Source organism: Homarus americanus, unplaced genomic scaffold, assembly GCF_018991925.1.
Source record: "Homarus americanus isolate GMGI-L3 unplaced genomic scaffold, GMGI_Hamer_2.0 scaffold7217, whole genome shotgun sequence".
Lineage (NCBI taxonomy): Eukaryota > Metazoa > Arthropoda > Malacostraca > Decapoda > Nephropidae > Homarus > Homarus americanus.
In genome coordinates, this window is record NW_024711888.1 from 170,001 (window position 1) to 186,797 (window position 16,797).

Sequence of the window (16,797 nt, forward strand, 5' to 3'; positions counted from 1 at the left end):
GGTGAAGTCGGTATTATGTTAATGGTGCCTCTAATTGTACTTGTTATTCCGTTCTTGTACCTGTCCTTGTCCTACTATGTTCACCTGTAGAGGTGTGTTTCTCATCCACGTTACTCCAGAATCACCAATAACACAGAAGCGGTAAGGAAGATGGCTGGCAATATGTCTCCCTCACCGCCCCTCCTCACCGCCCTCCTCACCCCCCAATGGCGGTGACTATGCTGGTATTGCAAGGATGGAACGAGCGGTGATGGCAGCCATATTGTACCCCCTTCTCCTGCTTGTCGCCGCCATATTGAATCCCTTCCCATAGTTACTGTGTCCGCCATATTGGTACACCACCCTCTTCCCATATTGGTACCCACCTGGCAATTACCGCCATATTGGTACACCACCTGGCTGATCACCCCATATTTCACCACCGAACAGTCACCGCCATATTGGTACACCACAGCCACAGTTACTGCCATATTGGTGCCACGCCACTCACATTGCCACAGTCACCCATATTATACCACCCTGGCCACAGTCACCGCCATATTGGAACATCCACTAGTGGCCGGGGGACAATGTGAATCACTAAATTATGGCTACACAGGAAAGCCTCAACTCAGTCACCCTTCCTTCCATAACCCCTCCCCTCTTTCCTCCCTAACCCTCCCATTCTTTCTCCCTTTCCCTTCTTCTCTTTCCTCCCTACCTCCCTCCCTCTTTTCTTCCCCTTCCCTCTTTGATCACTAACTATCATTCCTTCTCCTCCCCCCCCTTTCTTCCCCTCCCCTTTTCTTTCCCTCCCTTTCTTTCCCTCCTTTCTTTCCCTCCCCCGGCACCAGCTGACACCACCTGTTGTCTGTTCACCACGTTTCATTTATCGTTGGCAACACTGACCGACTCCGAGGACGGTATTGTAATTTATCGTTGGCAATACTGACGCTAAGGACGATCATTTGGCCACGAGAACCATGTCTTCTTGACCCCCGTGTGTGTTTATATTAGCCGACACACACACACACACACACACACACACACACACACACACACACACACACACACACACACACACACACACACACATCACATCATCACACGTCAGCCATCACTCATACACACGGAATTAAATCATTCAACATGTAGGAAAACTCTTCGCCTTATCTCTCCTCTCTGTACACTTGATCTCACTTCTCTCAGTCTCTAGATCAACACTCCTCCTGGTCTGTATCTCCTATGGTCTCCAAGGCGACCGTTACCACACAAATTCTTCACAGCGACATTGGAGACCAGCTTAATAATCTAGTACTCTAGTGTCTCTATCTGCCGTTGTGTTTAGTTGGCGCTGTAATATTAGTAGTTCTGCCTCTTGCCGCTGTGTTTCCTTGGCACTGTAATCTTAGTAGTTCTCCCTCTTGCCGCTTTGTTTAGTTGGCGCTGTGATCTTAGTAGTTCTGCCTCTCGCCGCTGTGTTTAGTTGGCGCTGTAATCTTAGTAGTTCTACCTCTTGCCGCTGTGTTTCCTTGGCACTGTAATCTTAGTAGTTCTTCCTCTGGCCGCTTTGTTTAGTTGGCGCTGTGATCTTAGTAGTTCTGCCTCTCGCCGCTGTGTTTAGTTGGCGCTGTGATCTTAGTAGTTCTACCTCTTGCCGCTGTGTTTCCTTGGCACTGTAATCTTAGTAGTTCTTCCTCTGGCCGCTTTGTTTAGTTGGCGCTGTAATCTTAGTAGTTCTACCTCTCACCGCTGCGTTTAGTTGGCGCTGTAATCTTAGTAGTTCTGCCTCTTGCCGCTGTGTTTCCTTTGGCACTGTATCTTAGCAGTTCTCCTCTTGCCGCTTTGTTTAGTTGGCGCTGTGATCTTAGTAGTTCTTGCCTCTCGCCGCTGTGTTTGAAGGTTGGCGCTGTAATCTTAGGGTAGTTCTACCTCTGCCGCTGTGTTTCTTGGCACTGTAATCTTAGTAGTTCTTCCTCTCGCCGCTGTGTTTAGTTACGCTGTGATCTTAGTAGTTGTACCTCTCGCCGCTGTGTTTAGTTGGCGCTGTGATCTTTTAGTGGGTAAGTAGTTCTACCTCTTTGCCGCTGTGTTTCTTGGCACTGTATCTTAGTAGTTCTTCTTCCTCTGGCCGCTTTGTTTAGTTGGCGCTGTGATCTTAGTAGTTCTACCTCTCGCCGCTGTGTTTAGTTGGCGCTGTGATCTTAGTAGTTCTACCTCTTGCCGCTGTGTTTCCTTGGCACTGTAATCTTAGTAGTTCTCCCTCTTGCCGCTTTGTTTAGTTGGCGCTGTGATCTTAGTAGTTCTACCTCTCGCCGCTGTGTTTAGTTGGCGCTGTGATCTTAGTAGTTCTACCTCTTGCCGCTGTGTTTCCTTGGCACTGTAATCTTAGTAGTTCTTCCTCTGGCCGCTGTGTTTAGTTGGCGCTGTAATCTTAGTATAGTTTCCTTTTAATCCCCAAATGACGTTGAAATTCATGAGTCCAAATGTACTCAACAACTGTACTAAGAGGCCACATGTACTCTACGACTGTACTAAGAGGCCACATGTACTCAACAACTGTACTAAAAGGTCACATGTACTCTACGACTGTACTAAGAGGCTACATATACAGTACTCCTCAAGTGTACTAAGAGGCCACATGTACTCAACAACTGTACTAAAAGGCCACATGTACTCTATAACTGTACTAAGAGGCCACATGTACTCAACAACTGTACTATGAGGCCACATGTACTCAACAATTGTACTAAGAGGCCACATGTACTCCTCAACTGTACTAAGAGGTAACATGTACTCAACGTCTGTACTAAGAGACCACATGTACTCAACGATTGTCCTAAGAGGCCACATGTACTCCTCAACTGTTCTAAGAGGCCACATGTACTCAATGACTGTACTAAGAGGCCACATGCACTCAATGACTGTACTAAGAGGCCACATGTACTCAATGACTGTACTAAGAGGCCACATGTACTCAATGGCTGTACTAAGAGGCCACATGCACTCAATGACTGTACTAAGAGGCCACATGTACTCCTCAACTGTACTAAGAGGCCACATGTACTCAATGGCTGTACTAAGAGGCCACATGTACTCAATGACTGTACTAAGAGGCCACATGTACTCAATGACTGTACTAAGAGGCCACATGTACTCATTGACTGCACTAAGAGGCCACATGTACTCAATGACTTGTAAAGAGTATGGTGGTAATAGTAGTGGTGATGGTGGTAGTGGCAGTGGTGGTAGCGGTGGAGGTAATAGTGGTGGTGATGGTGGTAGTCGTAGTGGTTAATAGTGGTGGTAGTAGTGGTCGTTGTGGTGGTGGCGGCAAGTGATGGATACGTTAATGGAGGCTGACAGCTGCGGCGCCTACCTGACTGATCATCTCTCTCTCTCTCTCTCTCTCTCTCTCTCTCTCTCCAGTATTCTCAAGTAATAGTAAGTGAACACTGGCGGGCCAACACCGTAGAGTTCTCAACGCCTAAAATCTCCTCCTCCAATACTACTTACTGCCTGGCTCTCTCCCTCACTAACACTACCCTCCTCCCCTTCACCAACATTACTCCTTGTTCCTCCTCCTCCAACAGTACTGCTCCCACGATGGGAATGAGGCCACTACCTGTTGCTCCTTGTTTATCTGTGGACAGGCGCTGGTGGGGGAGGAGAGGGGGGAAGGAACTCACAGTAGCTGGGGAGACGGGGGAAGGTGGGGAAGGGAGGAGGGGGGGGCGGTAGTAGTCAGAAGAAGGAGGGGATGAAGATAAATGAAGGGGAAAGGATGGAATGGGAAGGAGAGAGGAAAGGCCAGGGAAAGGAGATGGAGGTGAGAGGAAGGGAAAGAAAGGGAGGTGAGGGCGGTAATAGTCTGAGAAAACAGGGAGGAAGGTAGAGGGGGGAATGAATGAGGAGGGGAAGGAGAGGGAGGCGAAGGAGGGGAACGAGAGGGAGGCGAAGGAGGGGAACGAGAGGGAGGCGAAGGAGGGGAACGAGAGGGAGGCGAAGGAGGGGAACGAGAGGGAGGTGAAGGGATGAGAAAGGAGGAAGAAACTTAAACTTTATATAATTGATCAATTTACTGAACGCCCATCCCTCACCCCTCACCCTCCAGTCCTACCTTCCCCCATCTCTTCTCCAAGTGGTGTGAGAGAGAGAGAGAGAGAGAGAGAGAGAGAGAGAGAGAGAGAGAGAGAGAGAGAGAGAGAGAGAGAGAGAGAGAGAGAGATACACGTTTCTCATTAACTGTTGCGTCCGTTTGTATGTTATCTAACGTGTCCAGGTAATATCTCACGGCACTTTCTGTGGCAGGAGATTTAACACCCTAATGACCAGGTGATGTGGAGTATTTTGTTGAGTTTAGACACCTGTTGTTGATGACTATACCTGGCGCCGGTGTACATTGATCATACCATTAAACTGTTTTACCTTTATGCTCAGATGATAATAGAATGTAATTATCACACTGACACTATATATTTACATTATATTTTAAGCTTGCAGTTCTATCTGAAGTATTTACCTTTGTGTGAGTTATTACAGGTAAAGTAGGTTAACATGTGTTCAGTTTACAACACAACACAACACTTGTAACTCGACTCTCTTCATACTGTGGCATCGAACCTTTGTCCTCGCAATTGTGGACTCAAGAGACCTCTCGTTTGTGTCACTGCCGCACCTACCACTACTATGAGAGTGCCACCCGCGCCTGGTCACCAACCTGTGGACCCAAAAACTATACAGAAAGAAGCATCGGACTCAGTTTGAACCCTTGTGTCGAAACTGAGAATTTACTGAGTACATTAAGGAGATCTCGACTGAAACCTTTTGAAACATCTGAACTAAATCAGTGACTTCACATACTATTCTACAATTCACTAGACTGAACCTTCAATTCGAACTCGTGTGTCGAAACATCTAAACTTACGAACTACTGTATAGTATAAAACATTAGACACTGTTCGAATCATTGACTAATAGCCCCTGTACTTACATACCAAAACACAACGACTCGACTGAACCCTATTCGAACCTTTACTTCTAATCCGTGAACGTATTATAACACAGCAAAGAAGCGCTGCACCTTTTTTCGAACCCTGGTATCGAAGCCTCGTACTCCAGGCAGCTCTTGACACGACTTCCTCCTCTCCCAGCTGCCCAAAGTACCGGGGAAAAAATATCGAGAAAAGTGAAAAATTTTGACACGACTTTTATAACACAACATGTGGAGAGGTTCACCGACCTGTTGGTTGGAGGAATGAACCGCGGATCACCAAGAACCGCGGATCACCAAGAACCACAGCTCACCAAGAACCGTGGATCACCAAGAACCGCGGATCACCAAGAACCACAGATCACCAAGACAAGAACCACAGATCACCAAGACAAGAACCACAGATCACCAAGACAAGAACCACAGATCACCAAGAACCATAAATTACCAAGACATGAACCACAGATCACCAAGAACCATAGATTACCAAGACATGAACCACAGATCACCAAGACAAGAACCACAGATCACCAAGCACATGAACCACAGATCACCAAGACAAGAACCACAGATCACCAAGACAAGAACCACAGATCACCAACACATGAACCACAGATCACCAAGACAAGAACCACAGCTCACCAAGACAAGAACCACAGATCACCAAGACAAGAACCACAGATCACCAAGTCAACTAGAGAACTGTACCATAATAAATCACCAAAAAGTATTGAGAAAATCGATTTTTTTGGGTGGGACTTTCACTGTACGTTAGTACAAACTTTCACTTTCATTAAATACAAAGTTTTCACCTCTTTCACATAGAAACTTTTCCCTTTCTTTAGATTTAGACTTTCACTTCACTTCACTTATATGACAACTTTTTGACTTCACTTATATAACAACTTTTTGGCTTCACTTAGATATAGACTTTTTTTTACCTTTTTTTACATTCAAACATTCACTTCACAAACTTTTCTCTAATACTTTTCGAGTGAATAGAGAGAGAGAGAGAGAGTGTAAATACTGGCTCATCCGTACCTAGCAGCTAACCGCCCCCCCCCGGCACACACACCGACACAGGTAAACAAGCAATATCTTTCTTCTTCTTCCTCCTCCTACTCCTCTTCTTCCTCCTTCTCTTCTTCCTCCTCCTCCTCCTCCTCTTCTTCTTCCTCCTCCTCCTCCTCTTCTTCCTCCTCCTGCATAATTTAACACGCTGACCAACGCTCCACACCACAATATTTCTCACCATGTTAAACCGGGAGGAAGAGAGAGAGAAGGAGGAGGAAGAGGGAGAGAAGGAGGAGGAAGAGAGAGAGAAGGAGGAGGAAGAGGGAGAGAAGGAGGAGGAAGAGGGAGAAGAGAAGATGAGGAAAAGTAAAGATCCTTACACTAAGACCGAGAGAGAGAGAGAGAGAGAGAGAGAGCAGTTAACACGTGACGACGACGATAATGAGGATGCAGACTTACCTGTGTACGGGCAGCCAATCACCTCGACTCTCATACACACGGTGCGAGGGTGAGGTGAGAAGGGGACAAACCGGATCTTGGACGCCAGGATGGGAGGTATCAATTCATTCTTCACCACCATGTATGTGTTCACGTTCCCCTTCAAGATCTGCAACAAAAAAGAACAAGAGCATGGGTTTAGTTCTTTAAGACCACCTTCAGGATATGCTAGAGAACAAGAGCATGGGTTTAGTTCTTCAAGACCGCCTTCAGGATATGCTAGAGAACAAGAGCATGGGTTTAGTTATTTAAGACCACCTTCAGGATATGCTAGAGAACAAGAGCATGGGTTTAGTTATTTAAGACCACCTTCAGGATATGCTAGAGAACAAGAGCGTGGGTTTAGTTCTTTAAGACCACCTTCAGGATATGCTAGAGAATAAGAGCATGGGTTTAGTTCTTCAAGACCACCTTCAGGATATGCTAGAGAACAAGAGCATGGGTTTAGTTCTTTAAGACCACCTTCAGGATATGCTAGAGAACAAGAGCATGGGTTTAGTTCTTTAAGACCACCTTCAGGATATGCTAGAGAACAAGAGCATGGGTTTAGTTCTTCAAGACCACCTTCAGGATATGCTAGAGAACAAGAGCATGGGTTTAGTTCTTCAAGACCACCTTCCAGGATATGCCAGGAGAATCAAGGAGCATGGGTTTAGCTCCTTCAAGACCACCTTCAGGATATGCTAGAGAACAAGAGCATGGGTTTAGTTCTTCAAGACCACCTTCAGGATATGCTAGAGAACAAGAGCATGGGTTTAGTTCTTCAAGACCACCTTCAGGATATGCTAGAGAACAAGAGCATGGGTTTAGTTCTTCAAGACCACCTTCAGGATATGCTAGAGAACAAGAGCATGGGTTTAGTTCTTCAAGACCACCTTCAGGATATGCTAGAGAACAAGAGCATGGGTTTAGTTCTTTAAGACCACCTTCAGGACAGGACAAAAAAAAATTGAACAAAATGTCATCTCGTTCTGTTCGTTTGTTCATCAAGGTAGACAAGAATAAGTAGTAAAGTGGGATTAATTTTATATCACGGAATATCAAGAACACAATGTTATTTTGTTCTTCTGGTAGTTGGTGTTCCTTGGGCACACACACACACATACACACACACACACACACACACACACACACACACACACACACACACACACACACACACACACACACACACACACACACACACACACACACACACACACACACACATTCTCAACCTTCCTAACTATTACTTCTCCCCCAGCTCTCTCCTTCCCTGTCTCCTCACCTTACCTCTCTTACCTTTCTTTCTCTCTCCTACTTTCTCTTCTTCCAATTCTCCTCCTCACTTTCCTCACCTTCCCAACCCCACTTCACCACTTCTCCATCCCCTCCCAACCCCCCCATCCACTCACCCCCAACCCTCCTCCCTCCCACATCGCCTCCCTCCCTCCCCACCCACCACCTCCACCTCTTACTAACACTGCCTCCTCCCCCTCCCCTCCTCCTCCTCCCACGCCCTCCTCCTCCTCCTCCCCACGCCCTCCTCCCCAGCCCCCTCCCTCCTCACGCCCTCCTCCCACGCCCTCCTCCTCGTCTTCACCACCCAAAGCCTCCCTAAGGTAGAGCCCCATGAAAGCCTTCACTCAGACTCTCTTATTAAGTAAGACTCCTGTTCCACACTGCACACAGACTCACGCACACCACACCTGTTGCTCCCACACCTGTACACAGACTCACGCACATGTCTACACCTGTTGCCCCACACTTGTACACAGACTCTACGCACATGTCTACACCTGTTGCTCCTACACCTGTACACACAGACTCTCACGCACATGTCTACACCTGTTGCTCCCACACCTGTACACACAGACTTTCACGCACATGTCTACACCTGTTTCAAATACAATTCTTTCGTACACACACACATACACACACACACGCTTTCAATGTGTATACACAGCCGCATATATGTCCAATTGCAGGTGTGACAATGAATAACACATTGTCGTGCAGACTTTTGAGGTAAGTGTACACACACACACACACACACACACACACACACACACACACACACACACAAGGGCAAATCATTTATGTAAACAAGAACAGACACACCTGTTCTATATAATTATGCTATACACCTGTTATTATATTATATTATATTATATTATTTTATATTATTTTATATATTAATTATATTATATTATGTTATGTTATGTTATATTAGACCCCAAACCTTCCCTCCCTCACACTCCTCTCCCCACCTCCCTCCCCCTCCCCACACCTCCCTCCCTCCCTCCATCTCCCCTCCCCACCTCTTTGCCCACATTCCACTCTCCATCCCCCCTCTTCCCCCCTCACTCCCTCCCCACACTCTCTCTCCCTCATTCTCCCACCCTCCCACTTCCCACCACCTCCGTCACTTTCCACCCTCCCACCACCCTTCCCACCTCCCACCTCCTCCTCACTTTCCCCCCTCCCCACTCCCCACCCACCAGCAACACAACATACAGCTACACCTCATCACGGCTTGTTGCTTCTGACACCACTGTATACCTTCTGTCCTGTTGTACACCCCACCACCCACTTCACCCAGGACTAAACCACACCTACACTACACCCAGCACTACACACAGCTCCTACACCCACTAACCACACCAACACTACATTACACTGCACCATACACTACACACACCCACACTACACACCAGCACACACACAGCTCACACCCACTAACCGGCCACCAACACTACATTACACTGCACCATACACTACATTACACCTACACTATACCCAGCACTACACCCAGCACTGCACTACACCCAGCACGCACACAGCACACCACACCCAGCACTGCACCACACCCACTGCACACCCACACCACACCCAGCACACCCAGCACTGCACACCCAGCACTACACACACCCAGCACACCCAGCACTGCACCACACACCCACCACACTGCACTGCACCGCACCACACCCACTGCACACCCAGCACTGCACCACACCCAGCACACCCACACTGCACTACACCCAGCACCACACCCAGCACCACACCCCAGCACTGCACTACACCCAGCACTGACCACACCCAGCACTGCACCACACCAGCACTGCAATCAGCACTGCACCACACCCAGCACCACTACACCCAGCACTGCACTATAAGTACACACAAGGCAGGTGGAGATGCCACTTAATCAGGTCATACAAAGGGGGGTAATATATCACAACACTGGAGGTCGACTGGAGCCTGAGGTCGACCCCTGCTAAACAGGTCGACCTCCTCATACTGAGGTCGACCTCCTGCTAATTAGTAGTCGACTCAGGAATTTAGCCGACCTCCTGAGGTACTTCCGGTATGAGGTCGACCTCCTGCTGGTACTGAGGTCGACCTCCTGCTACGAAGGTCGACCTCCTGCTAGTACTGAGGTCGACCTTGTTGAAATTGGAGGTCGACCTCCTGCTGGTACTGAGGTCGACCTCCTGCTGGTACTGAGGTCGACCTCCTGCTAATGGTCGACCTCCTGCTAGTACTGAGGTCGACCTTCGCTGGTACTGAGTCGACCTCCTGCTAGTACTGAGGTCGACCTCCTGTCTGAGGTCGACCTCCTGCTGGTACTGAGGTCGCTCTCTGCTGGTATGAGGTCGACCTCCTGCTGGGTACTGAGGTCGACCTCCCTGCAGTACTGAGGTCGACCTCCTGCTGGTACTGGGGTCGACTCCTGCTGGTACTGAGGTCGACCTCCTGCTGGTACTGAGGTCCACTGCTGGTACTGGGTCGACCTCCTGCTGGTACTGAGGTCGACCTCCTGCTGATACTGAGGTCGACCTCTGCTGGTACTGAGGTCGACCTCTTGCTGGTACTGAGGTCGACCTCCTGCTGGTACTGAGGTCGACCTCCTGTAATCTGAGGTCGACCTCCTGCTAGTACTGAGGTCGACCTTCTGCTAACCCTGAGGTCGACCTCCTGCTAGTACTGAGGTTGCCTCTGCTGGTACTGAGGTCGACCTCCTGCTGGTACTGAGGTCGACCTCCTGCTGTACTAGGTCGACCTCCTGCTGGTACTGAGGTCGACCTCCAGCTAGTACTGAGGTCGACCTCAGGTTGGTACTGAGGTCGACCTCCTGCTAAGTACTGAGGTCGACCTCCTGCTAGTACTGAGGTCGACCTCGCCAGTACTGAGGTCGACCTCCTGCTGGTACTGAGGTCGACCTCCTGCTGGTACTAGGGTCGACCTCCTGCTGGTACTGAGGTCGACCTCCTGTCTGGGGTGACCTCTTGGTACTGGGTCGGCCTTGTCTCCTTGCTGAGGTCGACCTCTTGCTGGTACTGAGGTCGACCTCCTGTCTGAGGTCGACCTCCTGCTGGTACTGAGGTCGACCTCCTGCTAGAGGTCGACCTCCTGCTGGTACTGAGGTCGACCTCCTGCTAGTACTGAGGTCGACCTCCTGCTGGTACTGAGGTCGACCTCCTGCTATTGAGGTCGACCTCCTGCTGGTACTGAGGTCGACCTCCTGCTGGTACTGAGGTCGACCTCCTGCTAGTACTGAGGTCGACCTCCTGCTGGTACTGAGGTCGACCTCCTGCTAGTACTGAGGTCGACCTTCTGCTATTACTGAGGTCGACCTCTTGCTGGTACTGAGGTCGACCTCCTGCTATACTGAGGTCGACCTCCTGCTGGTACTGAGGTCGACCTCCTGCTAGTACTGAGGTCGACCTTCTGCTGGTACTGAGGTCGACCTCCTGCTAGTACTGAGGTCGACCTCCTGCTGGTACTGAGGTCGACCTCTGCTGAGGTCGACCTCCTGCTGGTACTGAGGTCGACCTCCTGCTAGTACTGAGGTCGACCTCCTGCTGGTACTGAGGTCGACCTCCTGTGGGTCGACCTCCTCTGCTGGTACTGAGGTCGACCTCCTGCTACTGAGGTCGACCTCCTGCTGGTACTGAGGTCGACCTCCTGCTGGCTGAGGTCGACCTCCTGCTGGTACTGAGGTCGACCTCCTGCTATACTGAGGTCGACCTCCTGCTGGTACTGAGGTCGACCTCCTGCTCACATTTTACTACTACTACTAATTATTATTTATTTGTTATTATTATTATTATCCTCTTCTAGTCCTCCGGTTTTTGTTTTGCTCATCTTCCTTATTTTCAGAAGAAGAGGAAGAAGAAGGAGAAGAAGGAGGAGGATGAGGAGAAGAAGAAGAAGAAAGAGGAAGAAGGGAGGAAGAAGATCGATTCCAAAGTTTTCAGCGATGGAAGGAGTGCCGCCTGCCTTCCTCCCCTCCCCCTCCCCCCTCCCCAAGAAGACGTAATTGAAAGTGTCAGGATAAACAGATGTAAATGGGCTAAGGTACGTCGGTAGGGGCCTCTAGCTCTGACTCCCCCCTCCTACCTCCCCTACCCTTCCCCCTCCCAACAACCCTCCTCCATACCTCTCCCTCTCCATACCTCTCCCTCTCCATACCTCTCTACCTCTCCCTCTCTCCCCACCGCTATCAACCCCGGTCCTAGACACTCCTTTCCCGAGAGAGAAAGAGAGAGAGAGAGAGAGAGAGAGAGAGAGAGAGAGAGAGGCTCACAATATGCCTAGAGGTGTAGAAGTGTATCAAGGAGCCATTAAGTGAACATAAGACCCTCTACCATAAGACCAACGCCAGCACGGGCAGTCCACAGCGCCTGACCAACTCTCGACACCCCGCACTTTCCTCAGCGCAATGATACGGTTACACAGCCGAGATACATAGAGACCTGAGAATAAAACCCATCAACCAGCAGCTGCACCTGGCCAGCAGAGTCTGGCAGAAGATAGAACGATCAGAGCAAGAACTCCTTCAAAGACTCCACCAGATAATGACAACAACCCATGGTTCCCCAAAAGTTACCAAATCTCAAAAGGTCCATTACCACCCCCGATCTATGCGGCCAGGCAATAGACAACCTCCCTAGACCAGCATCCGCCAGTAGGGTCGGCGGAATATGAAATAAGGCCCTCAAAACATCCATATATGGGACAGGGTAGGATGTCTAGTGCCTGTACCGACAGACAATAACTAACCCATGACACAACCTAACACACCATTAGCTTAGCTAAGCTGTCAGCCCGCCCTCTCTTACCTCCTACTGAATTTCTTCAATTTCCGAACTATATCTTTCTTTCCCCACCTCTAATCTTCCTCCCCCACCTCTAACTTCCTTTACCTTTCCTTCACTACAAAAAGAAAAAAGAAAAAGAACCGGTTGCATTCCACTTCAGGCGAAGGAATGTTTCGCCCTGCTTCTGCCAGTAGTTGTGGTCCTCGTTTGTGTGTATAGGTGAATGGTTAGTTGATCACACACACACACACACACACACACACACACACACACACACACACACACACACACACACACACACACACACACACACACATATTAGTTGCCAAAGGAATAAAAGTTTCTGTAATCCTTATTTTTTCTGTTCTGGTTTACGATCGACTGTTGGCGGCTGATGGCGGGAGGGAGGGAGGGAGGGAGGGAGGGAGGGAGGGAGGGAGAGGGAGGGAGGGAGGGAGGAGGGAGGGAGGAGGAGGGAGGAGGGAGGAAGGGAGTGAGAGGAAGGGAAGGAGAGTGGGAGGGAGGGAAGGAGAGTGGGAAGGAGAGAGGGAGTTTTTGGTTAATCATACTTCCCACCTCCAACTACCCTCCTACTCCCCACCAGCCAGCCTCCCCCTCCCTCCCTCCAGACAGCACTCTCCAACCAGCCTACTCCCCATGCCCCCTCCCCTACTCACCCCCATGCCTACCCTCCCTACTCACCCCCCCATGCCTACCCTCCCCTACTCACCCCCATGCCTACCCTCCCTCCTCACCCCCCATGCCTACCCTCCCCTACTCACCCCCCATGCCTACCTCCCTCACCCCCCCATGCCTACCCTCCCCTACTCACCCCCCATGCCTACCCTCCCTCCTCACCCCCATGCCTACCTCCCTCCTCACCCCATGCATCCCTCCTCACCCCCATGCCTACCCACCCTACTCACCCCCACCAGGGGCGATCTGTCAAGGTGTCACAGAGCTGAGCTGAGCGTGACAGAATTTTCCAAAACTAGAGAGAAAAACTGGAAGTTATTGGCCGGCGGTCAACAGCTCTCTCTCTCTCTCTCTCTCTCTCTCTCTCTCTCTCTCTCTCTCTCTCTCTCTCTCTCTCTCTCCTCCACAGCAAACTCGTTCCCAACCAGTTTGAGAACATAAACCACCGAGAGCAAGAAGGGCACGAGCTAGAGCGAATGGTAGAGTTATATTTTTTATATAGGGCACCACAAAACAACCACCACCACCACCACAACAACAACAACAACAACCACCACCACCACCACCACAACAACAACAACAACAACCACCACCACCACAACAACAACAACAACAACAACCACCACCACAACAACAACAACAACAACAACAACAACCACCACCACCACAACAACAACAACAACAAAACCACCACCACCACCACCCAACAACAACAACAACAACAACAACAACACCACCACCACCACCACCACCACAACAACAACAACAACAACAACAACAACAACCACCACCACCACCACCACCACAACAACAGCAGTGTAAAAATAAGTGTGTTGTTGAAGACAGGTAAGTGACAGTGTGGTAGTTATGGTGATGCACTATACTAACTCCTCACTATTACCCTAGTGTGTTAGTGTGTCAGGGCCATGATGACGTCACCCTAGTGTGTTAGTGTGTCAGGGCCATGATGCCGTCACCTAGTGTGTTAGTGTGGGTCAGGGCATGATGCCGTCACCCCTAGTGTGTTAGTGTGTGTGTCAGGGCCATGATGACGTCACCTAGTGTGTTAGTGTGGTGTCAGGGCCATGATGACGTCACCCCTAGTGTGTTAGTGTGAGTGTCAGGGCCATGATGACGTCACCCCTAGTGTGTTAGTGTGAGTGTCAGGGCCATGATGACGTCACCCCTAGTGTGTTAGTGTGAGTGTCAGGGGCATGATGACGTCACCCCTAGTGTGTTTAGTGTGAGTGTCAGGGCCATGATGACGTCACCCTAGTGTGTTAGTGTGAGTGTCAGGGGCAATGATGACGTCACCCCAGTGTGTTAGTGTGTGAGTGTCAGGGGCATGATGACGTCACCTCTAGTGTGTTAGTGTGAGTGTGAGGGGCCATGATGTCACCCCTAGTGTGTTAGTGTGTGTAGGCATGATGACGTCACTAGTGTGCCAGTGTGAGTGTCAGGACCATGATGACGTCACCCCTAGTGTGTTAGTGTGAGTGTCAGGGCCATATGACGTCACCCTAGTGTGTTAGTGTGAGTGTCAGGGCCATGATGACGTCACCCCTAGTGTGTTAGTGTGAGTGTCAGGGGCCGATGACGTCACCCCTAGTGTGTTAGTGTGAGGTGAGGGGCATGATGACGTCACCCTAGTGTGTTGGTGTGAGTCAGGGGCATGATGACGTCACCCCTAGTGTGTTAGTGTGAGTGTGAGGGCCATGATGACGTCACCCTAGTGTGTTAGGTGAGTGTCAGGGGCATGATGACGTCACCCCTAGTGTGTTAGTGTGAGTGTTCGGGGCCATGATGACGTCACCCCTAGTGTGTTAGTGTGAGTGTGAGGGGCATGATGACGTCACCCTAGTGTGTTAGTGTGAGTGTCAGGGCCATGATGACGTCACCCCTAGTGTGTTAGTGTGAGTGTCAGGGCATGATGACGTCACCCTAGTGTGTTAGTGTGAGTGTCAGGGCCATGATGACGTCACCCTAGTGTGTTAGTGTGAGTGTCAGGGCCATGATGACGTCAACCCTAGTGTGTTAGTGTGAGTGTCAGGGCCATGATGACGTCACCTAGTGTGTTGAGTGTGAGTGTGAGGGGCATGATGACGTCAACCCTAGTGTGTTGGTGTGTGAGTGTCAGGGCCATGATGACGTCACCCTATTGTGTTGGTGAGTGTCAGGGGCCATGATGCCGTCACCCCTAGTGTGTTAGTGTGAGTGTCAGGGGCCATGATGCCGTCACCCCTAGTGTGTTAGTGTGAGGTGTGAGGGGCATGATGACGTCACCCCTAGTGTGTTAGTGTGAGTGTGAGGGGCATGATGACGTCACCCCTAGTGTGTTAGTGTGAGTGTCATGGGCATGATGACGTCACCCCTAGTGTGTTAGTGTGAGTGTGAGGGCCATGATACGTCACCCTAGTGTGTTAGTGTGAGTGTCAGGGCCATGATGACGTCACCCCTAGTGTGTTAGTGTGAGTGTGAGGGCCATGATGATGTCACCCCTAGTGTGTTAGTGTAGTGTCAGGGCCATGATGACGTCACCCCTAGTGTGTTAGTGTGAGTGTGAGGGGCATGATGACGTCAACCCCTAGTGTGTTAGTGTGAGTGTGAGGGCATGATGACGTCACCAAGTGTGTCAGTGTGAGTGTGAGGGCATGATGACGTCACCCCTAGTGTGTTAGTGTGAGTGTCAGGGGCATGGTGACGTCACCCTAGTGTGTTAGTGTGAGTGTCAGGGGCATGATGATGTCACCCTAGTGTGTTAGTGTGAGTGTCAGGGCCATGATGACGTCACCCTTAGTGTGTTAGTGTAGTGTCAGGGCCATGATGACGTCACCCCTAGTGTGTCAGTGTGAGTGTGAGGGGCATGATGACGTCACCCCTAGTGTGTTAGTGTGAGTGTCAGGGCCATGATGACGTCACCCCTAGTGTCAGTGTGAGTGTGAGGGCATGATGACGTCACCCTAGTGTGTCAGTGTGAGTGTGGAGGGGCATGATGACGTCACCCCTAGTGTGTTAGTGTGAGTGTCAGGGGCCATGATGACGTCACCCCTAGTGTGTCAGTGTGGAGTGTGAGGGGCATGATGACGTCACCCCTAGTGTGTTAGTGTGAGTGTCAGGGGCATGATGACGTCACCCCTAGTGTGTCAGTGTGAGTGTGAGGGGCATGATGACGTCACCTAGTGTGTTAGTGTGAGTGTCAGGGCCATGATGACGTCACCCCTAGTGTGTCAGTGTGAGTGTGAGGGCCATGATGACGTCACTAGTGTGTTAGTGTGGTGTCAGGGCCATGATGACGTCACCCCTAGTGTGTCAGTGTGAGTGTGAGGGGCATGATGACGTCACCCCTAGTGTGTCAGTGTGAGTGTGAGGGCATATGACGTCACCCCTAGTGTGTCAGTGTGGAGTGTGGGGCATGATGACGTCACCCTAGTGTGTCAGTGTGAGTGTAGGGCCATGATGACGTCACCCTAGTGTGTTAGTGTGAGTGTCAGGGCCATGATGACGTCACCCCTGTGTGTCAGTGTGAGTGTGAGG

General features: G+C 50.2%; 1 protein-coding gene across 1 annotated transcript in view; it reads right to left on the reverse strand.

Annotated features, from left to right (window-relative positions):
* LOC121858969 (discoidin domain-containing receptor 2-like) overlaps positions 1–16,797 on the reverse strand; it is a 137,312-nt gene that overhangs the window by 52,014 nt on the left and 68,501 nt on the right. Inside the window, exon 4 of the mRNA XM_042355630.1 lies at positions 6,446–6,593. Within this exon, the coding sequence (XP_042211564.1) occupies positions 6,446–6,593 (148 nt within the window). The remainder of the gene's footprint in view (positions 1–6,445; positions 6,594–16,797) is intronic.